This window comes from Micropterus dolomieu, linkage group LG21 (genome assembly GCF_021292245.1).
Source record: "Micropterus dolomieu isolate WLL.071019.BEF.003 ecotype Adirondacks linkage group LG21, ASM2129224v1, whole genome shotgun sequence".
NCBI lineage: Eukaryota > Metazoa > Chordata > Actinopteri > Centrarchiformes > Centrarchidae > Micropterus > Micropterus dolomieu.
In genome coordinates this window covers 29,365,756-29,393,585 of record NC_060170.1, presented here as the reverse complement: position 1 = coordinate 29,393,585, position 27,830 = coordinate 29,365,756, and the positions used below count along the sequence as shown (strand labels likewise).

General features: G+C 41.9%; 2 protein-coding genes across 3 annotated transcripts in view; both read left to right on the top strand.

The window, feature by feature from the left end:
- lg21h5orf34 (linkage group 21 C5orf34 homolog) overlaps positions 1–857 on the top strand; it is a 5,101-nt gene extending 4,244 nt beyond the window's left edge. Inside the window, exons 9-11 of the mRNA XM_046035152.1 lie at positions 170–267; positions 363–409; positions 579–857. Coding sequence (XP_045891108.1) covers positions 170–267; positions 363–409; positions 579–760 — 327 coding nt within the window. The 3' untranslated portion in view covers positions 761–857. The remainder of the gene's footprint in view (positions 1–169; positions 268–362; positions 410–578) is intronic.
- Positions 858–5,434: 4,577 nt separating this feature from the next.
- On the top strand, positions 5,435–27,440 carry LOC123960312 (rapamycin-insensitive companion of mTOR-like). Of its 2 annotated transcripts, none has more exons than XM_046034997.1 (37): positions 5,435–5,483; positions 5,609–5,656; positions 8,016–8,113; positions 10,456–10,520; positions 10,793–10,924; positions 11,101–11,164; positions 11,651–11,777; positions 11,947–12,116; positions 12,488–12,555; positions 13,001–13,068; positions 13,192–13,274; positions 13,703–13,790; positions 14,022–14,112; positions 14,206–14,272; positions 14,438–14,518; positions 15,463–15,563; positions 15,745–15,910; positions 17,033–17,134; positions 17,219–17,265; positions 17,364–17,499; positions 17,616–17,815; positions 17,916–18,042; positions 18,389–18,553; positions 19,510–19,586; positions 19,711–19,789; positions 19,927–20,036; positions 20,124–20,211; positions 20,357–20,449; positions 20,556–20,662; positions 20,761–20,990; positions 21,158–22,238; positions 23,671–23,930; positions 24,047–24,253; positions 24,339–24,491; positions 25,253–25,376; positions 25,496–25,634; positions 25,724–27,440. In XM_046034997.1, the coding sequence occupies exons 1-37, from the start codon at positions 5,435–5,437 to the stop codon at positions 25,802–25,804; spliced, it is 5,172 nt and encodes a 1,723-aa protein (XP_045890953.1). In that variant the 3' UTR covers positions 25,805–27,440. The 2 variants fall into 2 exon arrangements, with proteins under 2 accessions (XP_045890953.1, XP_045890952.1); XM_046034996.1 differs by having other exon boundaries at positions 23,623–23,930.
- The last annotated feature ends 390 nt before the right edge of the window (positions 27,441–27,830 follow it).

The window sequence follows — 27,830 nt, the reverse complement described above, 5'->3', positions numbered from 1 at the left end:
AGATATATATAGAGATATAGATATATATAGAGATATATAGAGATATAGATAGATATATATAGAGATAGAGATATAGATATAGATATATAAATAAATAAAATACTGTTGATATCTGCAGTATTTATAAAGTATTCAGGCTGTTTAAAAGTGATTATAATTGTGTTTCCAGGACAGACATTTATCTGAACCAGCAATGATCGAAGAAAATCTGTCCAAGCCTGTATCTGTTGAGGAGCATGTGAATGTCATGCAGACAGTAGAAAGTCGGTGAGTTATATTTTACTGATCACTTCTTTTGCTATTATATTACTGAAAGCTGAACGGCTTGTATATAATGTTATATCTCTTACCATTCAATGTAGGTCAGATCTTGTAGCTGCAGAACTGGAGAAGATAAAACGATTCAACTGTATCCTTAAAGACTGAAATGATGGCGCTAAGGTGCTGTGGGCATAAATAAATTGCTAATTACCCGTGTTATATTATTATACCAGCTGGTAGTCTAGTTATATGCACTGTGGCTGCACCTAGACAATGCTGGGGAAGATTGTGTGTGCTCTTTAACATCCTGTGCCCAGTTCTGCTTGAGGGCAGCCGCCTGCTGAGAAGTGAGAAAGGATGTGCAGAAATGGAAGGTAGCTCTGCAGAAGAGGTGACTCACGAACCAGTGAGTGAGAACTGCATCGCTGAAGCTCTTCAGAGAACATCTAAAGCCATACAGGATATTGATGCTCTCATATCTGCAGCCACACTGACTTAAAAGAACCATGATTAATGATGCATGTGCCTGACTGTTGAGACTGCAGATACTGTTTTACTGCTATATGTAGAGACTGAAATAAAGATTTGGCACATGACTTTAAAATTTTAATTTGAGTTTACTATAAATTGTGGAAGGCTATATGTCACTACTGACTGCCAAAGATACGAACTTTGGCATGACTTTATATCAGGTGCCAAAAAAAATACATACAAAAAGTGTTTTCCCAGTTGCTGATTACCATGTCTTTGTCACCACACAGTCCTTTCTTGTCAGGGTCAGAGATAAGGTGTGGTGAAATGGTGCTAAATGATTTAACACCTTGATGTTTCATCCCTACACCCATGACAAATTATGTTTTAAAATGTACGAGGTGTTCCTGGTAAAGTAACAAGTAAATACACTTCTACTTCTGGGTTAGAGTGTTAATGTCGGTCACTACTCTAACAAGCTGTGGGTGTGCGTGTAACCACATGTAACCACATATATGTGTTTATATATATATATATCAGGGCAGTGTTGTAGCATCTTATATATTTTTTATCAAGTAACAGTAAACAGAGTTTCTATTTTTAATAACCTTTAATAAAGGCTTAGCTTTTTGAGTTTTTAAATTCCACTTTCAATATTAAAATCTATGGAGCCAGTAATGGTGATTTTATAGATTTACAAATGTAAGGTTTGTATATTTAAGTGCATCTCATAATGTCATAATATTCACAACCATTCATTTTTTAAATGTGTTTTATTAGTTAACTTGCAAATTGCCAGTTGGGTTGGTGGTGTTTTACAGTCTTGCCTTTTTGCACTCGAGCAAAATATTTCCTTTTATAGGTGGAGCGTGTTTCTTTAGTCACAGTATCACACAGTCTCAGCCACTCTTCACTTACCCCAGGTGATGGTTACTGACCATTCACCCAAAATATACTCGTCGTTTGTGTGTATGTAATGTTATCTCTGTCTTGACTTTTCTTTCCATTTACTAATATGTGGCAAAATTATAAAGAGAAGACATGCACAAAGTTCTTCTAGACTAAATGCAATTCTTTCATTTTCCTCTTTATATATAGGAAAGACTGTCATAAATCTGGAAACTCATGACTCAGTTCAACAAAACTTATAGCTCTGTGCCAGATGTTTCTTATACCTAGCACTCTGACAAAACATGTACACTGTGTCTGTTCAAGCAAAAATAGCTGCCTTGGAGGGGAATCTATCAGATTCTCACACAAAATCAGTCAGAACACAGTCATTTAAAGCTGCTGAAACAGAGAGAGACACTGACACCTCCGGATCCTCTATGCCTTCTCATCTGAAAAATGTAGTGAAGACCTCTGCAGTCAAAGCAAATATGAATGTTTCCAGCAAAACCAGTGTCTCTCTTGCTTCAGCCAAACCAACATGGATTAATTACAGTAGGCTGGTGTCTACCACAATTATTAAACCAGCCTCCAAAGCGCTTTGAGGCTCGGGGCTGGATGAGTCTGTGGCTGAAGGAGCTCCTGAGCTGCCTCAGCTCAGCATAGAGAGGATGAGAGGGGTTGTCCATGATGGGTTTCAGCTTCCCTCTCATCCTCCTCTAGGTCACTGCCTCCACACTGTCCAGTTCCATCCCCACCACTGAGCTGGCCTTCTTCACCAGCTTGCCCAGTTTGTTGGTGCCACAAGTCCCCATGCCACCTCCCAACACAACACAGCGAAGAAGATGACACTGGCCACTACAGACTGGTAGATCATCCGCAGCAGCCTGGTGCACACATTGAAGGACCTGAGCCTCCTCAGGAAGAACAGGCTGACGTTGACGACTGAGTGATGTTGGGTGGAAAGCATCATCACTGCTAAACCATCCAAACTTCCAGAAAGGCAGAAACCCCTTAAGAGCATTATAAACAGCTTGTTCCTAAGAATAGCCTTCCTGATGTTCTTGCTCTGGGGAGCCTCCCCTCAAGCCTAGAAAACCTCCATGTGTTGCCATTCATGGATTTAAAAGGAATAGAAAACCTTTTAATGATGGTGAGAAACTCATGAAAATCATCATTCCCACCTATGTTATTGTTGGTTCTTTAAATACTATGTTAAATAATATGTAAAAACATGTTAAGAGTAGCAGAAAGTTCAGTAATAGAGAGTTAAATTAAGATACCACGTTGTGTTGCTCCTTCACCTTTACCCATCTACCTCTACGTCTGTGTTCATCATCCAACCATTCAGCTGTTTTGTGCATGTCGATATTGTAGAGGCGATGTATTGCAGCAAATTATAACACAGGCAACTTAAGGTTAACATAATGAGATGCAGGTATGCACTGTATATGTCAAGTCCAAACTCTATTTCAGTCTGTCCATAAAATGTTTGAATTTATAAAATCTCTTTTCCCACCATCATCAAGTCAACGGTTTGAGGAAGATGAGAGCTATGATGATGTTGTCATGAACCCTCTACCCAGTGAAGGTCATGCCTAATTGTATGTAATATTACTGAAAATATCCACCATTACTTTAATCAGCCAGGTGGTTAATGTCTAACGTCATATTACACGCAAACAAATAAAATCAGCTGAGGGACAAGACTGCTGAATTAGTTGTTTGCATTGTCTTCACAGAACACCCTTCAAAGAGGACAGAGGTAATCCATTCATCCTGCCATTGTTACATTGCCATAGAAGCCCAAGGTGGTTGGTATAATGAGGACATATGTTGTTGATTTCCATCAGTTTGATCAATTTTGTCGCTACAGGCAGATTTGAGTGAAGATATGTACAAAGAACTTGATTATAGATGGTAAGAGTCAGGCAGGAATGAGACAAATATTGTATTGTATATACAGTATGTACAATATATACATTTTTTATCTTTCCAAAGGAAATCAAGACATTAAGAAAATAATAGTGGAAACAAACACACTATGACAAAGTCACAGACAAGAAACGGACAGAAAAGTGGTTTCAATTCAAGTGTCTTTAATATAGGTTTGAATCAATAATGATAACCGATATTCAGGAGGAAAAGGAGCTTCGAAGAAATGAAAGAAATGACATACACTAAGACAAAAGAGGAAAAAAAACAAAGAGGAAGTTCAAGGTGAAAGCCCAAAAGCTACTTTCTGGATTAACTTTTATTTAGATACACTACCACTGTGACACCAGTGTGTGTATTTGTAATTTCATGCACTGTGCAGAGCAAACCACAAACACCTTAATAACAGAGATCAAGTAAAATAAATAGACTCCTGACTGACATCTCCTAATCCTCAACTAAATAATGTAATGGAGCTATATGTACACAAAATGTCCAGGCAGTAATCTAGATATATGATTGAATGTTCTTTCAGATGACTATGTGACGATTGAGTCTGTCGATACAGGCCTTGATGAGGAGTAGGAGTCGAGGTCTATGTCTAACCAGCCTGAAGCAGACGTTAAAGCTAAATCTGAAAATGTTTCTGTCACCCATGTCATGATCTCTTGCTGATTTTGCGGTTGCTTTTAAAAACTGCTTCTGAAAAAGTCAGGAAGGATGATTTTTATAATGATGTGGTGGGTAAACAAGGTCACAAGGTCGTAGCCTTTTTGCATTTGTTTTGAATGGATGGGTCAGATTGTATAATTTGTTACTGAAGAAATCTCAGTAAGTGCAAGTATAGAGGTCAGTGTTTAACCAAAAGATTTAAGTCACTTTAATTGATGTGAAGGTATTGAAGTGTTAGGTAAAATGAATACAGACACAGAAAACTCTATTACTCTAAAGACATACTTCTTACAGGCCTACAACTTGCAATTTCCTTTAAAATATTTGACAAAATGTAGATTGTTATGTATGGGTGACACCTAGTGGTTATCATGGTTATTGCAACTACCACAAACTGCTGCCATGTTGGATTTACATTTGAAACCTTCTTGTGAATCTTGTGTAAACTAATTTAATCCAACATAATACCTCTTAACAATACAGCACTTTGAAACTTATAATGCACCCTTTCTGTTGAGGCAGAGTCAGAGAAGGGTTAATTTCTGCTCTAAGGCAAATGTTTTTGATATCCTTTTCTTTCACTTTATTAAAAACTTTAAAATATACAACTGTCTCCTTATATTTGTTGGCACTTACTGTGCATGCAAACGAACGTGGCAATGTTAGATACTAAACATTAATTGTCTCTGTGCCCACAGATAATGTTTATGATGATGCTGATTCCACACTCCTCCACTGGCCTTTGACGGGTAATAGTGTCAATTATATAAATGTCAGGATATTTATATTTATTTATTTAATATTATTATTTTGTATCTTAAAGTTTGCTGGACAGTGAAATTCTTACAGTTTACTTTATTTTACTTTAGCTTATGATAAATGGACAACTGCTGCACAATGTGATGGCTGTATGATGTTATGTGTTATATATACTGTAGTCCTCTTATGTGTACACATAACCGGCAAATAAAGCTGATTCTGAAATAATAACTTTTCAGTGCTGCGCTGTTAAATCTTCACTCAACAAATTACTGTCGCCAGGTCAGATTTGTGTTTTTACCTCTAATAGGATTAGTGGGGGATTAAGGAGGATCCAGCTGATCTCAGGTCTGTAGGAGGTCGGTTGCGGCTATGTCGCGACAACCCCGTTGTCTGTTTTCTCGCGAGAAGCCGCGAAGTGTCCGGTGTTGTGTATGTTCCTGGAAACATGGCGGCCAGCTTCCGCGGCCGTCCTATCCGGAGTCTTCGGATGCGAGGTAAGCGTGAAAATCTCGACTCACTGATAGCTGTAATAGCGGGATAATGCAATAAAAGATTTTCTCATGCACGTGATGACCCCGGAGTGATCCCTCAGCATGTCGGCGGTGTGTGTTTTTGACAGGTCGGAATGACAGCGGGGAAGAGAACGTACCGCTGGATCTGACCAGAGGTAAGCAGAGGCTTCATCACATCACCCTGAAAGCGATTATTGTTCAAAATGGATGAGGAGCGTTTCTGCAAACACTTGCCCTGTGAAGTGAAAATCCCGTTAGTCGGTGCACTTGTCCTGTCAGTGCTGCTCGTCAGTTTCCCCTTTCTGTGTCGTCTAATAACATTGCTAGCGACATCATAATAACAGGCGGTAGCGAGCTAACTAACTAGCTGAGTTAGCGTTAGCTAGCTGCCACGGCTAACCAGCCATGACGACGCTCTGTTGTTGTGATTGGTGTGAGTGGGCACGATAGCCTGTTATTTAGCCAACCAACCGCAAGAGCTGTAGTCATGCATTGGTCATCGCTGGCTGTATGAAAAATTGGGTTCAAGGCTGGTAGCAGAGTAGCATTTAGACAGCACAGTGTGCGCAGGGTGGGTTTTCCAGCGGTACACAGCTGCACACAGCTGCACAGCCTGGTCAGAAATGACTCCTCCAGCAGCAGCACAGCATATCAGTTTGTTTACATGGAGCAGAGGTTTTCTGTCCCAGTCCCAGGCTGGGACACAGGCACCGGCTGCAAACAATGTAAACCTTGGGATAGTTTGCACCTGATGAATACAGCATGAACAGCAAACCTGATATGATTCAAGCCCACTACATAAGGGGTACACTTAATCTGTGTGCTGTTTCACATCAGTGTTTCATTTCAGGCCAGAGTGTGAGCTTCATAACATTATGGTGGTGTGTACACTCATAAATCTGAAGACTAAACCAAGCCTGTGCCCAAGGGTTCAAGATAATAAAGCCCATGTGGGCAGTTTTTCCTGCATACACATTCTTACATTGGGCCAGGGTTTCCATTATCAGTGACGTCCTTGACAAATGGGAGATATTCCAGTCAAATATTGTCTGTTTATTGAGCTTAAATCAACATTATTCAAGAACTGGTGTTTTTTGTATTTGGCACCCCCAGTTTAAGAGTGGAATTCACATCACACCACTGATGTAAATATGGACCGCTGTACACGTATATTTGTTATCATTACATAACTTATAATCAAAACTAGGGATTTGACAACTTTGCTAACACAGCCAAACATCATGCAAGTTCAACAACACAAGGCATAGCAAGCCAGCTATTATTACTTACTATTCCAACTGCAAGAAGGCCAGCTCAGCATCTGTCAACACATTGGCTCCGGCCTCCTCCCGGAGGTCCAAAGCTCCTGTGCTTGAGGTCTAAACACCAACATTCCCCCGGTACTGTGAGCTGCCAGTCCTGGCAGCACGGTTAACTGAGCTAATTAGCTGATGGCAGTTAACAACAGTCTGGTTTACTTACTTTAGACAAATAAAGCTTTATGTTCATCAGGATAATCACTGGGAATTGAGGCAGAGCAGCCGGATGATATCAATTTCACCCAAATCAGTGACATAGTTGGTTGTGTGTGAAGCATTGGACCAGATTGGCCCACTTGGGATGGATGCATAGACTATATAAAACAGATGTATTTAGCTAAAATCCCGGATGAGCACTTGGATGGGACACATGCTTAAACTAGCCCAAATCCATTTGCGAGAGACTGTTGCATGTATAGACTGATTCCCATCCGGTCATCTAATGGACCTCTGGTTATATCTGATACATTTATGCACCATTATATCTTACTCTAAGATTGGCTGAAAAACGTTAACAAAAGCTGCGTTACTTTCTTCAAATCTAATAAGTAAATGGCACTTTAGTGTTTTTTTGTTTATGGATAAAAGAACATTTGTACATTTTGTACAAATAAATACAGTGCTTGGGAACAGTTTCCAATAGTCCCATATTTTGAAACTCTTAATAGTCTTTTCCTGTGTTTAATTTATTGTTTAGACTGATGACTGATAGTTATAGCTATTATTATTTGACAGATTAAAACAAAATCTGGCCCATCCTCTGGTAAACTTTGTTACTGGGGACAAATTCTGTATGCAATTCATTAGGTGGGTGGATTCATTGTTTCTACAATATTTATCGTTTTGGTTAAATGCAGTATCTGGAACTGGTTTCCATGCAAACTAAACTACTCTGAAGTCGCTGGTTCTTGCCCAGAGAATACTCTGAAAACCATCTCTGTCTTCTGTGAAAAACATTTAGCATCACAGTAAGCACATAAGAGTTGAAAGGAAGTGAAAATATACAACACTTCCCCGCTCAAGTCTTGCTTTTACAGTCTAGACCTTGTTTTGAATGTACACACTAAATTAATTTGACCAGCTAAACCAACTTCCTTCCTGCAACATATCAATTACGGTTCATTGAAAGATATTATGGCTCAATGGCTTAATACTTGTCTTAGTTACGTTGTATTTCCTTCTCTTTCTCCTGCAGAACCGTCAGAAAACTTCCGTGAAATCCTTCAAAATGTGGCCAAACCACATGGAGTCAGTAACATGCGTAAATTGGGCCACCTGAACAATTTCATAAAGGTAAGGCTGTCAGGTTATGGTGCTTTTATCCCAGCATTTTATTGTAATTTTAGGCAAGTTGACATCACTGAGAATTAGTGTTGTTATCTCCCAAAACCAGCAGGAAGACCCTGTTGAGGCCATGGGTACAAACATAAACAGTTTTTCAAAAAGGTTGAGTCACTGTTCAGATATTTGTAAAGATTGACTAGCTGTGCTCCCCCTCTTCTCTAGTGTCACCACCGACCTCTTGCTGGTCCTCCTCTCTTGGGTCTTACTGCCAGCAGGCCTAGCTGTGCCTGTCATTGTGATGTTGACAGTGAATGTAATAGAAGCTCTAGGGATGCGAAAGCACTCTGACCTAAAGTGTATCAAGAGCCGCCCATTGACTGTGAAACCTGAGATTTCTAATGTCTGGTTGTTGCTGTTCTTATGAACTTCAGACACTCTCAGTTCTAAAATCTTCAACTTTGTTTCATTAGTCTCCTTGTACATGGATGATAAACGGTCATACGGTCTTGTCTCAGTTTTGCACTGTAGTGTTGATGGTAAAAGCGAGTAAGTACAGTACTGGTTGATGTCTATCCAGATTTCTCATATGTCAATGGAAAGCAACCAAATTGTGTGTTCAGGTAAACTGAAACATAAAACAAGTGATCGTGGACAGTAGGAGGCATCAGAACAGAGGTTTAAAATGCTGAGACCTAGCGGAATAGCTGTCCTCACAGATGTATTGTTTGCAAATGGTAAAAAAGAGGATGCTTTCTTATTGTGTTGGGGTTTCAGGGCGGACAGAGAAATCTTTTTTTTTTTTGTGCAGATGGAAGTTATTATTACATGTAAACAGTGGTTTTAGATTTGAGTCTTTTTCTTGGTGTGGACATGGCCTGCGTCAGCCCTGTGATGGACCTCTCCAGGGTGTTTTTCTGCCTTCCACCCAAAACACAGTCTCCAGTCTTCCTATTATTTTGAACCAAAATAACAGAGTGTAATAAATGTGCAAAACTTTAAACTAGGTCTGACTGTCTGTCTTGGACATATTTTGACCAATCGTTGGTGGTTCTGCAGCCAATCAGCGTTGGCCTTGTGCAGCTGGCACTGTAGCAGGCTGAAAGCTGTGTGTGGGCCTGAGTTGTGTGTCTCTAATCCGTACACCCAACTCTCTTGTTTACAGCTAAGGAGGGTAATAGCCATGACGTGTGTGTGTGTCTATGTCTGTGTATACGTCTGTCAGAGAACCATGCCTCTGATTCCTTAAAAGGGTTCCAGGACAGTGAGGGTGACCTAATCCCCCCGGAGAGTGTCACATGCTGCTCCTCTCCCCATCTCCTCTCCCCTCCTCCTGCCTATTTGGGCTCTGACATCACAGCTGGTTTAAAACAACCCCCTACACGCCCTGCATCTCATCACCCATCCCATCCCGCTCCATCTCTCCTCCTGCTCTGCTCTGCAGTTTATGATGAGGGAGAGTGGAGATATACGCAAAGAACAGTTTGTACAAAAATGACCAGTTTAATACACTCATCGGCTCCCCTGCTGGTGCTGCATTGAGGGTAGACTGAACTGCTGTGAACGAGTAGCACTGACTTGTGCCTCGGGTGCTTAAAAGGAAGGTGGCAGCTCTGAAATGGCAGCATTCTTTGCCCAAGGAGCTCATTGCTTTGTGGTTATAATGCGTTTCAGACTGTGCTGTTGTTAGCTTTAGCCTGCCAGTTGGCACAGCCTGTCACTGAAGACTTATTGTTTTTATAATGAACTGCTTTTATGTACATACAATTTGAATCATGTATACACCAGCTGTGTGTGGGCCTCGGTTAATGATGGAGGACCTGTGCTGAGGGAACTGCTAAAAATGGCAATTCATGCTAAAAACAGGGTCCATTTCTGGGGCTGGTAGGGGACAAAAAAAACAGGAGTAAATAGGCAGAGGAATACAACACAATTAGTCAACCTATTGATTGCTTTCTATTATCACCCTCTATTTCCATATATCCAACACATATATTCATACAAACATGAGCACAGCATAACATTATCCAGTCAAGATTCACCTACTCCAAGCAAGTCAGCATGTAACAGACAAATGGAAAAATACAACAAACACACCTGCATGGCTCCTGCTGCGCAGTGCAGGAAAGTGTTGTGCTGTTTGTTAGATAGTCACCTAGTTTGATGCTTTTTTTGGACTCAAACTCTGTGAAACAAAGCTTCTAAGTTGAAGGCTGCTGCCTTATAAACACCCTCAGAGGTCCTAGTTCTACCAAAATGACTGTAGGCTTACTTTTGTCCTTGACCACAGCCATGTTAAAGCATTCCTTGTAATAATCAGTTAATTTATTTTTTGCTCTGTCTCTGTGTTATAGCTGCTATGCAGCATTAGCCACCGTGAGGAAAACTTTGGGTTCACATATGAAGAAATCATCATTTGGTAAGTGTTACCAGCAACCAATAGTTAGTGATTATACACCATGTCCTTTTCCAGTTCATTGGCTTGTTATTTATGCAGCCATGTGAAATTGTTTGTAAGTAATCCGTTGGGATGTTTTGCATTTTGAACATTAATTTGATGGGTTTTTCATTGAAAAGCAGCATGAATCAGAAATCATCGTGCTTATGAAAGAATTCAGGAAATAACAATAGTTTGTAAAGCCTTAGTAAATCTCGTCATGTCCATTTCGTAATTTGATTTTTAACCCCCAGTCTGCGACTAGCTCTACTGAATGAGGCTAAGGAAGTGCGTGCTGCAGGGTTGCGGTCGCTCCGCTACCTCATTAGAGACACCACCGTGCTGCAGAAGGTCCTCAGACTGCAGGTGGACTATTTGATAGCCAGGTGAGATCCCGCTCTGACCACGCCAGTCAGGTGGAAAAGTGCTGTCTGGCTGACATTTTGTGGGTCAAAGAATATTGCTTAGTGTTCACATGTTTTCTTTGCTTCAGTGGCTTGTTTTTCTCCTACTGTGATTAAAAAGAAAAGACATGCCTAATTATGCGTGTGTGCTTGTTTAGATGCATTGACATCCAGCAGAGCAATGAGGGGGAGAGGACTCAGGCTCTGAGACTAGTCCGAAAGGTAAGATAATGTTGTTTTTTAAAATTTCTATACCTCCACTGCCATTATTTCTCTAATTGAGTCAGTCACTGCTATTGCTATAGAAATTTGCCCTCTGCCCATACTGCTCAGCCTTGGTGCCAGCATAGTACCACCAGAAAGCAGTTTCAGTTTGTGGATGCCGGTATGCACGATTCTGCAGTCGAGGTTATTTATAGCTCTTTCTGTAGTTTACTGTAAACCCTCTTCACACTCACACTCGTGTACATGAACACACACACATACGAGTCAGGGTCTGGTTTCAGGAAAGGACTCTTGGCCCTCCTGGCAGTAATACAACGCCTGTGATCATTCCATGACATAGAGCCTGGCCTTTTATGAAAAATACATTTCCATTATCACTATTCTAGAGTCCTAGAAAAAGTGGCCATAAATAATATTTTTTAGTCTCTGTTTGTCCGGACTTTTTTGATGACTCTTGTTTTCCACTTCTCTCTCCCTCTGTAGATTATCACTGTCAATGCGATGCTGTTCCCCAGCTCTATTGCAAACTCTCTAATTGCTGTGGGCACTGATGGACTACAGGAGAGAGACCGCATGGTCCGTGCAGCCATCGCTATCATATGTGAGCTAGGTGAGTATCTGGCCTTATGAGATGGAGAACCATTAATTGTGCACACACAGTGGCTTCGTGAAGAGGCCTCGGGAAGCTACGACATTAGTGGACAGAAACACCTAATTTGTTATGAAGAAATATGAAATGCCTCTAATATTTCTTTGTTGTTGAATTACTGCCTCTGTAGCCCTGAAGAACCCAGAGGTGGTGGCCAAACGGGGAGGCCTCTGCACCATCCTGAAGAGTGTGATTGACTGTCAGCTGAGCCGCATCAACGAAGCTCTGATCACCACCGTCCTCCATCTACTCAACCACCCACGTACCCGTCAGTACGTGCGTGTTGACGTCGAACTGGAGGTACGCATGAACACACAAGACGAATTCAGGGGAAGCTGCCTTTTATAAATGAGCCAGTGTGCTGGGAGTCATTCCAGTCAGGATTAGTAGCCGTTAGTTGCCCGTCTTTTTCCCATGGAGATTACAGTAATCAGTTACAGCGTTTCTCTAAAGCCTCATTGTCTGTAAACAGACACCTCGGACAGAAACATCTCATCACCGCAGTCCTAATATTCACATGGATGTCATATGAGACCTGAAGCAGGTTAATTATTGTTGTTTCATGGGAATATTTAAGAATGCTTCCACTTCATTTTCAAGTATGAATAAAGAGCTCCAAAGTCCGTCGTGTTTTGTACTCATCCATCTTTTGTGTGTGTTCGGTCCTCCAGCAAATCTTGGCACCTTTCACAGATTTTCACTACCGTCACAACGCAGACACAGCTGAAGGGCAACTCAAGTGAGTGTGTGTGGGGTGGGGTGGGTATGAAAAGTCTCACTGTTACAGTAGAAACAAACAGATAGTGTTCAGATATTTGCCTTTGTTTATGATTTGCTGTGTTCCTATATTGGTAGGACCATGTGTTGAGAAAGTTGAGGGTTTGTTATAGTGTTTCTGTAATTCGACCCTTGTTATCAGGGCTGCTCGACTCCAGCATGACTTGCTTGAGGATATGAAGCGGGCTAAGTCACGATAATCCTTTAAGTCAATCTGAAAGGTTTTGCTTTTTGTATGAAAATAAATTTTATTGATTCTCCTTGACTTCTTTGATGATGTGCTTTCTGTTTTGCTTTTGTGGAGTTTGATCCTGTGGGAAATGCTTTTTACGTTTTTTCCCCCATATTATAATGGGACATGGTGTCCTGTGTTTAATATATGTGTGTGTGTGTTTTCGTGTTCACAGGGAGGACAGAGAGTCTCGTTTCTTGTCGAGTAGAATGGCCATAGTGGCATCTTTTCGCTCATGGTCTGGTAAGGACTGAGATGAAGTAATGGATGTAGTTATTTAAATGAGACTTGTAAATAAATAGATTATATGTAATGCAACTTAAATGTCTCTTCTTCTTCTTTTTTTTTGTCTCTTTCTTTACTCAGGTATTATCAACCTCTGCAAGGCTGGAAATTCGGGAATCCAGTCTTTAATTGGCTTGCTTTGCATACCAAATATGGAAGTTAGGGTGAGTATTGAAACAGACCTGATTGATAAATAACTTGTAAAGATTTTGTCACACCAGACTTTATTTTGCAGCTTTATTGTTGTGTTAGCTCTCAAATTTTATGGCCAATAGCCTCAACTCCTCCACTACAACTAATACTGGTGATGACATGGGCCACATTGACCTGATTGAGTACTTCAAAATAAATATTCTCCTGTTTTGGGGTGGAGTCTGGTTGAAATCAGAGTATAAGAGCACAGAGTGAGATATACCCAAAGGCAGCCACGGCACAGATTTATCAAATCAGATATTATCACTCTGCACTACCCTCAAGTAATTTGAGTATTTTGCTGCACAGCAGTAATACTGAGACATTAGAAGTGTTTTTTCAGTGTTTGTGCTGTATCAAATGTGTGTATCTGATGGCTCTAATATAATTGGCCCTGCAGAAAGGCTTGTTGGAGGTGTTATATGAGATATTCAGACTTCCTGTGCCCATTGTAACTCAAGACTTCATGGAAGCTCTTCTAAGTGTTGGTGAGTGAAACATCTTTTGTTCTTTTGGATCTTCAGAATTCATTTTTATATTTATGTAGTAATTAGGGTGTTTTTACATACAGTACTTAATATGTAATTGCAGGTTTGTGGCCTCGTATGATCATGGCAGAAAGCATAATCGAAACTTTTACATTTAAATGCTTTGAAACCCAAATGAGTCCATATTTTACACACACTTTATGAGATAATCCTCGCTCTGGTCTTCTTCAGACCCTGCCAGATTCCAGGACACCTGGAGACTCTCTGATGGATTTGTTGCTGCTGAGGCCAAAGTCATCCTACCCCATCGGGCCCGCTCGAGGTGGGTGATGATATGAGAGAATAGAAATGGAATAGCGTCTGTCAGTTGTTTTATCGAGTCATGAAATTAATTTTTTTCTGTTTGCTTCATTAGGCCTGATCTGATGGACAACTATCTGGCATTTGTTCTTTCTGCCTTCATCACCAGTGGGCTGTTAGAGGTGAGCTAAAGAGAGTTTGTTTTTTAGACCTTGATTTATAAAAAGTTATCAAGGTTATACAAATTTTACACCACATTTGCATTACATCTGTGCACAGCAGTTTTAAGTTTTGAATTTTACTATTAAACAATATCCTCTTGTCTGTTGTCCCCTTTGTCACTACAGGGTCTTGTTGAAGTTGTGACCAGTAGCGATGATCAGCTTGCTGTCAGAGCCACCATCCTGTTGGGAGAACTTCTACACATGGTAATATTAAAGTTGAAGGTATCTCTGACATGTGTATTTATTGTGTTGTTTGGGACCCTGAAATCTAGCACACTAAAAAAGAAACTATCCTAAATGTTTATGCTTGTGTGTTACTGCAAAATAAGCATTACATAAATCTGCAAGATTTGTGTTTTTAGAAAAGCTGGCTGCTACGGCTGAGTTATTGTGATTTTAAAGGCTAAAATCCACTGACTTCGGCTACGGCCCAATACGGCTGTGCCGCCGTTGCCGGAGCTAATCGCGGACGTTATTGTCCAGTGAGTGCACCAGATGCAGCAGCAGCGCGTCCCTGAAGCGTCCCAGAAGCGGCTCTCCGCTCCGCAGAGAATAGGTAGCAGGTCTATTTTTGCCGCTAGCCGCATCAAGCAGCACAGAGCAGATCGAACCAGGCAGGAAGTCCGGCACTGAACGGCATAGAGAATCCGGTCAATTTTCAAAATAAAACACCCTGAGGAGACTCCCAATCGTAAAACAATAAACACAGTTAAAATGGACACAATGAAATCATTTACCTATGTAGCCTGCTTAATCATAGTAGAAGCACAATAAGCAAACACCGCTTACCAAATCAACAAAATTTAAACATGTCTGCAAAATCAGGCAGGCAAAATGCTCTGATTCTGAAATGCTCCTTGAAATGCAGCGGAACAAAACGGGGTCACATAGAGCTCATAGTCACACATAGTCACATAGAGAAGAAGGTAGTAGAAGCACATAAAGGACAAATTAATAACAAGTCAATAACGTGGGGCGGGCTGCACGTTTTGCTGCTGGAATGCAGCTTCCAGTGGAATTTGATGTTGTGCTGAGGACACATCAAACCCGTGGCGCAGCAGTAACGTGCCATAGCCGGAGTCAGTGGATTCCTGGAGTAACACTAAGAGCATCTTATCTTTTTCCTTCACCTGCCCCTCTCTTTTTAGGCAAACACCATCCTTCCTCATTCCCACAGTCACCACCTGCACTGCCTTCCCACCCTCATCAACATGGCAGCCTCTTTTGACATCCCGCAACAGAAACGACTGTAAGTACAAATACACTGCTTTTATCTTTAAACTTACCCTCTCTCATAAAGGTACATTAATCAGTAGAGCCTCTTGTAACAGAAGTGAACCACAAACTTAACATATTTTGAATGTGTAAATTTGTAAACCAAATTTGATATGAAAATTTCCATATATCCCCTACGTTTATTGTGGTTTCAGTCGAGCAAGTGCAGCAGTCAACAATCTGAAGCGTTTCCATGAGAAGAAGAAGAAAGGTTTGAAACCCCACAGTCTTTACCTGGACCAAGTCATCCGCAAGTCTGTGTCTTCACACAGCCGCCGAGAGTCACACTCTCGTGTCTACAGGGACATCTATGTCATTAAGGTAAATATGAACCTGCTTTTCACAGGGTTTCAAGAAAAGAGAGTGTGGAAAAATCTATTCTGTGTATATTCTGTGTCTGTTTTTTCGTGGCGTGTGGAGCATAGGGTAAGACAACAGCACAGCCAAAATGTTAACCACTGTGTGAGAACGTGCGGGCCAGATTAAAGGCTGCACCGGTTAGTTTATTTCCTCTTTAGTCAGAGATGTTTGACAGTGGAACGTTGTCCAGCTTTCTGAGTGAGAGTGTGGGCTCAGCAGCCACAAAATTGGTTTGGTACAGTGCCTAGTTACAATCTTCTGGCAATTATTTGGCAAAATACTCGGCATAAATAGTCTGAATGTGTAACATACATGGTAACAGGGATGTCTGGAAATTTGAGTCTGGAAAATGTGCAAGAAACCTGCAACTTTGTAACCTGTAACTTTGGCTACCTGCTGTGCCTCAGCAATATTTTCAGGTAGTTTACAGGAATACATTTAGGAAAATATGCTTATTTGCCTTCTTATCCACAGTTGGTATCAAATTCATCTTTGTGCGTTCAGTATAAAGGTCTGATGTGTGTTTAGTTTAACTTAGCAGAAACACTGAAAAAGGGGAAACAGTTAGTGGTTTAGTGAAATATGTAATTTCTCCTCAATAGTAGTCATTAACATGTAATATTTTGATAGATAGAAAGCTAGCCACCAGTTCATCCAAGAGTGACCAAGATGTTGTTTAGAGTTTTGAAAATGTACAATGCCTGTTAAGGGCTTCGGTATGTATACTAACTGTTCCTTAAATCACGTGTGTTAAATGTGCAAGATGCAAAGTTAGAATTGGGCAGCTTTGAAGTTATTAAACATCACACTTAATGAAGCTAAGCTAGCTGTTTCCCTTTGCTTTCAGTGTTTGTGCTAAGCTTAGCTAAACACACCTAAGACTTTGTAGTTTTCTGCAGTTTTAGGACAGATGTGCTGTTTGCCGCAATGTAAAGCAGATGAATTAAATAAATAAAAATGAATATCAGACTTGCATTATAAGTAGTGCTTCTTATTGTACTGTAAAATAATCAACATTTTTGTATTCCTGATTTTTTTTTTTTTTTTTACATAGTCAAATCATTGTTTCTGTGTTTTGTTCAGGACACAGAAGAAGCACTGATGACAAACCTGAGAGACAGTCACATTCTCAACCACAAGAACAACCTGGAGTGGAACTGGTTGCTTATTGCCACCATCCTTAAGGTCAGGCTGTTCTCATGTCGCACCACAGACTGTTACCAATTTATAATTTTTCTTGCCTAACGTTTAAATGTTTTTCTCTCTTAGTGGCCAAATGTAAACCTCAGAAACAACAAAGATGAACAGATGCACAGGCAAGACTGCTTCATGTCATCAAAAAGCCATTTCAACATTTGTAAGAGTTTGACATACTTTTCTGACATCTTGATTTTAATACTTCTTTGTGATGCAGGTTTGTGCGGAGGCTGCTGTACTTTTATAAGCCCAGTAGTAAGTTGTATGCAGGGCTGGCGTTGGATCACCCAAAGGCCAGACAGCTCACTGTTGTTGGCTGTCAGTTTGTTGAGTTCCTCATGGACTCGGATGAGGTTAGAGAAGTGCGCACAAACACATAATAACACACATTACTATTTGACCTTTTGGTCATTTTCTAACTTGCCTTTTCACTCTGTTTTTCTCTCTCTCCTCTTCCCACTGTCACCAGGACGGCCAGGGTTACCTGGAGGACCTGGTGAGGGACATGGTGTCATGGCTGTCCTCGTCCTCAGGGCTGAAGCCGGAGCGCTGTCTTCAGAGTAACGGGCTGCTCACCACACTCAGCCAACACTACTTCCTTTTCCTGGGGGCGCTCTCTGCGCACCCACAGGGAGTCAAACTGCTGGAGAAATGTGGCCTGTTTCAGTGGTGAGTGTACCGAATGCGGGCCCAAGACTTTCAGAAATGTTTGATTGACACATTAAGATTCTGTCCACAAGTCTTCGTTTTCTGTTTTTGTTTTTTGCAGCCTACTGAATCTGTGCTCTGTGAAGAACCAGGATGCTGTGCTGAAACTTGCTGTATCCACACTGGACTACAGCAGAGACGGTCTGGCTAGAGTGATCCTCTCCAAGATCCTCACTGCTGCTACTGATGTAAGACACAACAAGGAGGGCGTGACATACAAACAAAAAAAACTTCTTAGCAGTGATTAGAAAAGCAGTACAGTTGCACATGTTACCAATTAGCCCAGGTTGTTTAAAACATTAGACATCATATTGCTGAGTCATTAGGTAAAAAAAATCATATTACTAAAAGAAAACTTTGTCTGGACCCCAGGTGTATGGGGTAAGGTAATCTGTGTGTCACAGTAAGCTGAATTCAAATGCGTTTAAATCCCAGCTACTCTTCATCACTGCTTTGTTCCTGCACCTAAAGACCTGCTACTAACATCCTAATGTCCCTTCTTTCTCGGACAATGCTTCTTGTCTTACCGAGCAGGTCTGCAGGTTGTATGCCACCAAACACCTCCGCGTGCTGCTGCGTGCGAGCGTGGAGTTCTTCAGTAGCTGGGGCATGGAGCTGCTGGTCACACAGCTTCACGACCACAGCAAGGCCGTGTCCATGGAGGCCCTGGACATACTGGACGAGGCCTGTGAGGACAAGGTGAGTCACGCGTCACAAAGAATGGGTTCCGGCCGCTGATAGCACCATGAATTGTGCATCACTTGCGACCACTATCTGCCCCGTCTCAAGGTCTCCTAAGCTATTCTAATTATTTATTAACTCCCCTGCTCTTTTATTGGTTTCTATCTGCGGGATGACTCACTCTGTGTGGAGTGTTTTGTCAGAGTAATAGTATTTGGGAGGCTTTAACTGTGCGCTCTCCATCAAGCCTCTCGCCGCCTGGAGAGCTGTTTTCTCTACTCTGCTCTGTGCTGTGCATAACCATCATTTCCACTTCTCCCAGCAGTAGGTTTTATGTTGTTTTCCAGTTTCATTTCCTTGTGGTGAATATCAGGTATTGTGCTATCAGTGCCCATATAATCTACTGTGGTGCACTGTTGCTACAATCACGGCTGCCATGATCACTGGAAAGTCTGGGTGTGACAGCCTTTATAAATGTGCTTCATTCACTCCCACCTCTCAGAAAATACTAATAATTTAATTCTTAACTGCGTGTGGCTATTAGTGCTTGTGTTTGTGAATAGGACTTTTTTTTGCATAGAAGGGGCAGATTTTGCAACAGAGGTATGCATATTACCTCATTTAAATAAATGTAAGTAGCACCGGGGCACCAAGTCGCTATTTGCTTGGCAGCGCAGTTATGGCTTCATTTTTTTTGTCTTATTTGTGCAGGTTTACCCGATGCAAAAGCCGTGCAATCCTCTTGTGAATTCACCCCTTAGCGTGCTCTCAGTGCAGTAGCGCTAAAGAGCTGGTTGTCAGATTAGGAGGAATTCTGCCCTCAGTTTTTCTTAAATGCCGTTTATGGACATTTTAAAGAGGCAGTGCTGAAGTGTTGAAAGGCAACTAGATAGAGTTGCTAGTGTTTGTCTGACTGTAGCATCGTATTTCCACCCTTCCTGTTGTCTGATTTGGCATATTTTGCTGCTTCACAGGCCAACCTCCACGCTCTAATCCATCTGAAACCAGCCCTGTCCCACCTGGGAGACAAGGGCCTCCTGCTGCTCCTCAGGTGGGTGTTTACCACAACAGCGCCGCTTTCCAGACATGGCTTAAAGTACATGACGTGTTTCAGTTTTGAATGTAGTCCATCAACCTTCTTTAAACACACTGAACATCTTGTTTCTGCTGTTTAGGTTCCTGTCCATTCCTAAAGGTTTCTCCTACCTTAATGAAAGGGGCTATGTCAGCAAACAGCTGGATAAATGGCAGAAGGTATAATCAGGATCTTGAATTCTCATTTACAACCCACAACCCAGTAATGTATTTTAAATTTAATTTGGCTATTATATTATAATAAAACCACACACACTAATATTGAGCCTTTGACCTAAATGCCTTTCTGATTGCAGGAATACAACCTAAAGTATGTAGACCTGATAGAGGAGCAGCTCAACGAAGCACTTACAACCTACCGCAAACCTGTTGATGGAGACAACTACGTCAGACGCAGCAACCAAAGGTGAGAAGCTGGAGTTTGTCATCACCTGACGAGCCACGGGATGCACTGCAGAGTGTGTGCCTAATATTTCTCTGGTTGTCTCTCCAGGTTACAAAGACCAAATGTCTATCTCCCTGTGCACTTGTATGGTCAGCTGGTCCATGATAAGACGGGCTGTCATCTATTGGAGGCTCAGGTAACTACTTAGGCTTATTTCTTGGCTGTTCCACCACCCGCTCTGTTCTTCCAAATGGTTAATTTTATACATTTCTCTGGAGAGCAGTGGTTCGTGCACATTTAGCAGCCTTTCTAAAGGTCTGTCTTTTTCTGTTCCTCTCCAGAGTGTGGTTCCTGACCTCAGCTACACGGTTCGCTCCCCGATGCTGGACACCTGGGAGGGCATTAAACAGCTGAAGGCTGCTCTCTGGGCCCTGGTCAGTATCATTTGCTATCAGTTTGTCATCTCAGTTATGCTGCTGCTATAATAATAATAATTGTTGAAAGAGATGGCTCTGATGGTGCATGTTGTTTTCCTTGCAGGGGAACATTGGCTCTTCAAACTGGGGTCTGAATCTCCTGCAGGAGGAGAATGTCATTCCTGACATCCTCGTGTTGGCACAGCACTGTGAGGTGCTGTCAGTGCGAGGGTAAGCTTATTGTTTTAAGTTTTTAAAACAAGTTTTTGTGTTAATGGCTTAACAGAACACGTTTAGTATGTTTACCAAATGTCGTCTCCCGTCCACAGGACATGTGTTTATGTGCTGGGTGTGATCTCCAAGACCAGGCAGGGTTGTGAAGTGCTGAAGCAGTTTGGTTGGGATGCGGTCAGACACAGTCGCAGGACGCTGTGGCCTGTCACTCCAGAAGAGGTCGATGCGCAGTTGACCTCTGAACTTTCCTCAGTACCGAGCACGCTCAGTTTGAACTCTGAATCCACCAGCTCGCGGCACAACAGCGAGAGCGAGTCTCAACCAAGTATGTGGGGCTGACTTTGTGTATGTTTTATTACCAGCGTTTGTAGACAGTTGGAAAAACTGTACTAGTTGTATTGATAATGTTCCATCAGGTATTTTTGATGATTATGTTTGTTTGTTTTTTTTTTTGCTCCTATTGCGTTCTTAATTCACCCTTTGTGCTCTCAGACATGTACATCCTAGACGATGACAAGTGCGATGTTCTGGACCAGGATGAGCCCTCTTTCTATCTACACTCCAAACCAGTCAAGGACCGCAGCCCCTTCACAATCCTGGCCTCCACACGCTTCGTTCGCACGCGCTTCCTCAACTCCCTGTCCCTCCCCAGCAAGAAGCTGCGCTCCACCAGCGACCCCAAGACCCCATCAGGCTCCCGCACACCTACTGAAATCAAGATGGGGAGGATCAGGACATTGACAGAACCCTCTGTCTACAGTCCAAACCAGGGGGATGTCTTCACCTCTGTGTTTAATGGCAGAGGAATGCCCAAGAGTCCCACAGTCAGCCTAGAAACATCCTTTGTTGGGACCAGGGGGGGCTCTGAGGAGCAGCTTGTGGACGGCAGGTTGGCCAGGGGAGGAGGCTCAGGCCTCGGACTCAGTGGTTTAGGAGGCCATGGTGCCGTGGAGCACCCCAGCCGGGAGAGGGAGCAGAGCAGCCGAGAGCGTCTAGCAGGAGACGGTGGCTCCTCGTCTAGTGGAGGCAATGTGGGAGGGGGCGGGGGAGGTACTCAGTTTAAAAGCCGCAGTCAGAGCTTTAACACGGACACCACAACCAGCGGCATCAGCTCCATGAGCTCCAGTCCCTCCAGGGAGACCGTTGGAAACCCTGAGCATCCCGATCCAGAACCAGACTCTTCTGACTGTGTGAGCCTCAACACAGTGGTGTCAGCCAAGACTGTCAAAACGCTCTCTTCCCTCACCCCCCAGGCTCAGACCAACCACGTGCCCACGTCTAAGTCCGCTGTCTCTCTGGTACCGCCGGGCTCCTCGCACACTCTCCCCCGCCGAGCTCAGTCTCTCAAGTCTCCGTCAGTAACCACAATCAAGAGCCTGGCTGACTGTAGCTTCATGTACACTAGCCCACGAGATGCGCTGGGCTACGCTACACTGAAGAGGCTGCAGCAGCAGAGGATACACCCGTCTTTGTCTCACAGCGAAGCGCTGGCTTCACCAGCCAAAGACGTGCTGTTCACCGACACCATCACTATGAAGACCGGCAGCCTGGACTCCAGATTAACACCTCGCAGGTAAATCAGCCATCGCTACAAGGACAATATGACAGGAAGCAGACACTGACACTATTGAAACAGAATGTATCTATTTTTCCTTTGTCTACATGAAATGTGTTCATTACTTTTGTTGAATGATATGTTTGTTGTTGCATGAACAAAATGCATGTTTACTCCTGAGAGAAAAACTTAAACCCATTTTTTTTGGTGCTGTTGCAGCACTATAGGCAGGTATGTGCCTGAGGTAGGGTCTTGTTTCTGTTTACCTTGGCAATGACAGGTGTGAGTGTTTTTTTTTTTTTTGTGCACCTTTTGCTGTGTCTGTCAGGATATCAGATAGGAGGGGTACCTGCCCAGAACCCAGCGTCTTAAGTCCATACCGCAGGCTGTCCAGAACACTCGTACCGCGGTGGGTGGACCTACCCAGTGTCCTCCGTAGTGGAGATGTAGCGTCTAGCACCGATCCAAACAAATGCGCCCTTGCTTCTTTTACTTTAGTTGCAACTATAGCTCTATGCATCCAGTTGTTTTGACATTGCTTTGACTCCTGTAGCCCCGTAGTGTGAATTTGCGCCATGTAGATTGGTCAGTTGCTGGTTGTTCCCTCCTCTTAGAGCCCTTCCTCGAGTTATAAACAGCACACAGGTAGAGATGGGTGCCACAATGTAGATGTCTTACTCATAATGGTTCATTGGTAATAATTTTAAATTACATGTCAGCAATCTTGCACTGAAATTTAAATCACATTTTATACAAATTGTGAGGGAAAAATATCTGAATTAATTTCTTAATTAATCCATAAACTGAAAGGGAAAAAATTGGGAAGATATGTACAGCAGTCTCCCAGATTCCATGGTGACGTATTCAAATAGTTTTGTCTGTCCAATAGTTTAAAAAGTATTTATTAAAGTATTGTTTTTCCACAAAACCTCAGAAAACAGTAAATAATAAGCCTATCACAAGTTTTAAATAGTTTGTTTTGTCAGAAGATAGTCATTTATATAAAGCAAATCCTCACATTTTAGAAGCTTGAACTAGTAAATGTTGAGATTTTTGGACGATTAATAAATTAACGAAATGTAGTTGCCGATTCATTTTCTGCTGATTGACTTGAAAAAGGATACAAATCATATTTTGACCTTTCTAAAAAAAACTTACGAAACTATAAACAGATCCTTTGGTACTTTCTGGTATTTTAAAGCTATGCCAAAGGGAACTTATCATTTTTTTAAGGCAGTGATATCACACTTTGTCCTCTGCTGTGAGCTTACCTGTAGCTGCTGCCCTGTATGTCGGGCTTTAGAGCCCATTGTGATCCCCAACCTCTATTCACTATGTGTCTTTCTCTGTGCTTTTATCCAACTTTTCTTCACTTGCTCCTCACGTTCCTTTTCTGTCCCAGTCTCTCCCCCCGGATCCTCTCAAGCACCTCTCCTCTTGCCCTCCCTAGGTTTCTGAAGGCTCTGAGCTTTGCCTCTCTGGATAAAGAGGAACTACTCAGTCCCATCAACCAAAGCACTCTGCACCGCTGCTCTTCAGTGCGCTCAATGGTCTCCAGCGCCACCTACGGGTGTAACGACGACTATGTTGGCCTAGCACTGCCCATGGACATCAACAATATGTTCCACATCAGGGACTCGGCCTACTTTCAGCAGAGGATCAGCCCGCCGTCTGAGGAGCGGAAACGCTTCCTCTTTGGTGATGGAGATGGTAAATGCAGCTTTTATGCCTGATTAAGTGATAATGAAATCCCAAAAAATGTGAGAAGAAAAAGATTTGGAAACAGATGGGTGTGTCTGTGCTCACCGTGGTTTTTTCCTCTGTAGGTGATCGCCCTGCTGTCCCCGTGCTGAAGCAACAGTTCAGTATCTCAGAGCTGATTGTGTGCCGAGGTGACACCCAGAACCACACGGTGGGCTCAGAGGAGACTGGGCTGCAGGATCACACTGACGAAAACTGCCTCTACTGTGTAGGAGCCATCGTCCTCGGATACCCCACACAGCCACAGATGAACAGCACGCACCCTCGTACAGGTGAGCCGACACACACATTCAGCCATTCACTTGGACATACTTTAACCTCAGTGCAGAATATAACAAAAGATCTTCTTCCTGCCAGACTATGTGGACTTCCCATCATGGGGAGTACAGAGCGGCCATCGTCTGGAGGTGATGCCTCAGTCCAAGTTCTCTGGGGTGTCAGGCTGCAGCGATGCTGCTGTGTCACAAGGCTCAGTCTGCAGCACGCCCACACCTGGTGACATTGTCATAGGTAAGACCACGAATAACCACAACCTGCAGGGATGTGTGGTTTTCAAGACTTTCTCAAGATGTCATGTTTTACACACAAAAAACATTACTTTGTCATTCCCTTATCGTAAAAATGCAATAAAATGTGTTTAATTCTTACTCTCTGTAGTTTTGCTATGAATACACATTTTCAATATTAGATTAGTTCCACAATAAAATATGAGTTTGTTTAATATTTTCACCATATTATAATCAATTTCACTGTTGGTGCCACAGAGCTGAAATGTCTCAATAAAATATGAATGATTAGAACTCTGTTAGATTTGTCTTCAGCGTAGTTGGTTCTTGACTATCGCCTTTTTGGTTTTAATTTTTTTATTTTAAACTTTATTTAACCTGGAAAGCCTTTTTTTCTCAAAAACAAACAATCCTGAGACAGATAACACAAAATATGCCAAAAAATCTGAATTAAACTTTGTGGCATTAAAAAAAGCTGTCCTTAATATTTGATGTCAGTATAAAAGAAGTAACTCCAGTTATCCAGATCACAATGTAGACAAAGGAAAAAAGAAAAGGCACATACCTTGACTTGACCTGTCCACCTAAACTACTTAACAGTGGCCTTACAGACACCCAGCTGACAAGAACAAACCACTATGATGAGAAAGAAAATGAAGATGAAATAAGAAAACAAAGAAAGAAAAGTATTTGTTCAGTGGTACTGTTTTATATTAATTGTATTTCTTGTGGTGAATATTGAATATTTATTTATGTGTCATTTAGGTGGCAAGGCGATATCAGAAGATGGCCCCGCCTCCCGAGTCTTGCTGAGAAAGGAGGTGCTTCGCCTCATCATCAACCTCAGCTCCTCTGTAGGAACCAAAGGCCACGAAACAGGACTACTGACGTAAAGCTCTCTCTCTCCTCCTGATTCTAAACACACATTTTTTGAGATGCATATTCAGTTGCATAACAATAGAAGTTGGGTTTAATGTAAGTCCTGTTAAATTTCTCCTTTGCCTGCAGGATAAAGGAGAAGTTTCCCTATGCGTTTGACGACATCTGCCTGTACTCCGAGGTTTCTCACCTCTTAGCCCATTGTATGTTTCGCCTGACCTCAAGACGTTTCATACAGGAACTCTTCCAGGACGTGCAATTCATGCCAGTAAGACCTTATACTACCACTTCCCCTACAGACTCTTCATCTTTGTGTTTACTCTCCTACGTAATACATCCCTCTTTTCTCTTCTCCAGATGTTCGAGGAAGCAGAGGCAATACTTACAAAGCTACCAAAACCTGTTGAAGAGGATATTGCCCCTCCTGCAGAATCCTGATCATCCTCCCCCTTGCGTTCCCTGCACAGCCCTGGTCCTGCCAACCTATAAACATGGAAAAAACGACTGAGAGAATATAAGTTATGGCTAGAAGAATGGGGAGGCATCTACCATGTATCTGTTGCTCAAAACAGAGTACCACAGCCAAGGAAGAGGAGGAGGTGGTCATCACTCGCCTTTCTTCTAGCAAACACACGCTGGAAACAAAGGATGTCAGCATCTGGAAACAAAATCTAACCTAACACGCCTAATGCTGTTTCAGACTTTTTTTTTTTCTTTCTCTCTCTTTTTTTTTTTTTTTTACAGGAAAAAGGGGGAGCAGTTTAACCAAATACTGTTTTCAGATGGGTTGGCAATCTTGAGCATCCCTCAATAATACATCAACATAATGCTTAAGAACAAGCTGGATCATTAAGACAAAGACTCACATTGTGTTTTTAAAAAAGATTCTCTCAACCTGTTATCTCTTTCCAGAGGTGGTGTATTTCTGTAATGAAATGAATAAGGCATGTTGTTGTGTCTACCCAGTGATTCCTCAGATCCTGCGTTATTTTATCCTTATGAAACAAAGCACTACAGAAGGGTCCTGCTGTTTTTAAAACATCTCTGGGTCCTTCCTGGTTTATGTCCCACCCCTAGCTGCGATCTGTTCTAGCCAGATATGTGCTTATGCTTCTCTTGCCTCGCCACTTCCTACAACCTGTAGCCTCTTGTCAGCACAGACAGCCAATTACTTTTCTATTTCTTGTATCTCAGACAATCAAACATCACTAGTATAGTATTTTCTAAAGCACTATATATGCCACCCTTTCGCAGTACATGAGGAGAAGAGCATGTCATTTAATGCTAGTTAATACCATCCTTTACTTGTTTAGGACCTTTTAATGATTTTCTTCAGCCATTGCATTATAAGTAAGCTTCTCAGGAGGTGGGTTGATCTTTGGAAAGATGTTTGGTCACACAAGTTATTTGTAGAATGATTCATCGTTGATCATTACAGATTTAGTACCAAACTCTGCTCACAGACGTTTCTGAAACCTGCATAAGCCCTGCAGCCACCCAGCTCTAGGCCTTCTTACCTCTGTGCTTAACCTCCGCTGCATGTGCAACAAGCATGGCAAAATTGTAACATCACCTTAACATGTTTCTTGCTTCTAAACCTAGGAATATAATTACCCCTGAATCTATTTCCACAATGCAATATTACTGTCTGTCAATGGCTAAGAAGGAGGAGGGGGGGCAGGGGGGGATGACTAAAGGATTTGTAAAAGGTTCAGGGAAACGGGGGATCTCTGTTTCCATTGGCTTGTTTTGCTATAATGCTGCTACACAAATGGACTCATAGAGAGATGATTTATAGATCAGCTGAGTGATGTCAGACCCGATCTATTTATTATACGTCTGTACCATAGAGTGAGCTCCACCAGAGAAGAAAAAAAAGTTATTTATATTTTTTCCTCAAGACTGTATTATAATTTAAAAAGTTTTTTTTTTTTTTTTTTTTTTTTTGCCTGAATTGTGGTTTCCCTTGTATAATGTGTACAGTATGTTTTGGGGGGCATTGATGACCTAAAGAAACATACAATCCTATCAAAGGGATGCATTGTTAATAAAACAAAATTTGAAATACCCAAAATGTCTGACACTCATTTCATTTCTTTTTATTTGTAACTTACATCTGAATTTACTCATACACTGGGCATGTCTGTATAATTATGACACTGAAGAAGCTATGACATGTATGTTGGGTCAGGATGTTGAACAGTTATTAGGATGGACATGTCAACCAGCTGCATTACTTCTGCAATAGATGTGGGAATGCTGCATTTCATTTTTAAACTCTAATTCAAAGGTACATACATACACTTCCATATTGCAAGTACACTGTCAAATGACCTGAAGAAAAGGGCAGCAAGTTATCACAGTCTTGCTACTACAGTGTCCTGTGTTGGAGTTTCCTCCTTTCATTTAACTTTAACTTTCATAAAAAGTTGTCCCATCCTTGCTGTTCCCTAACAAGAAAAGA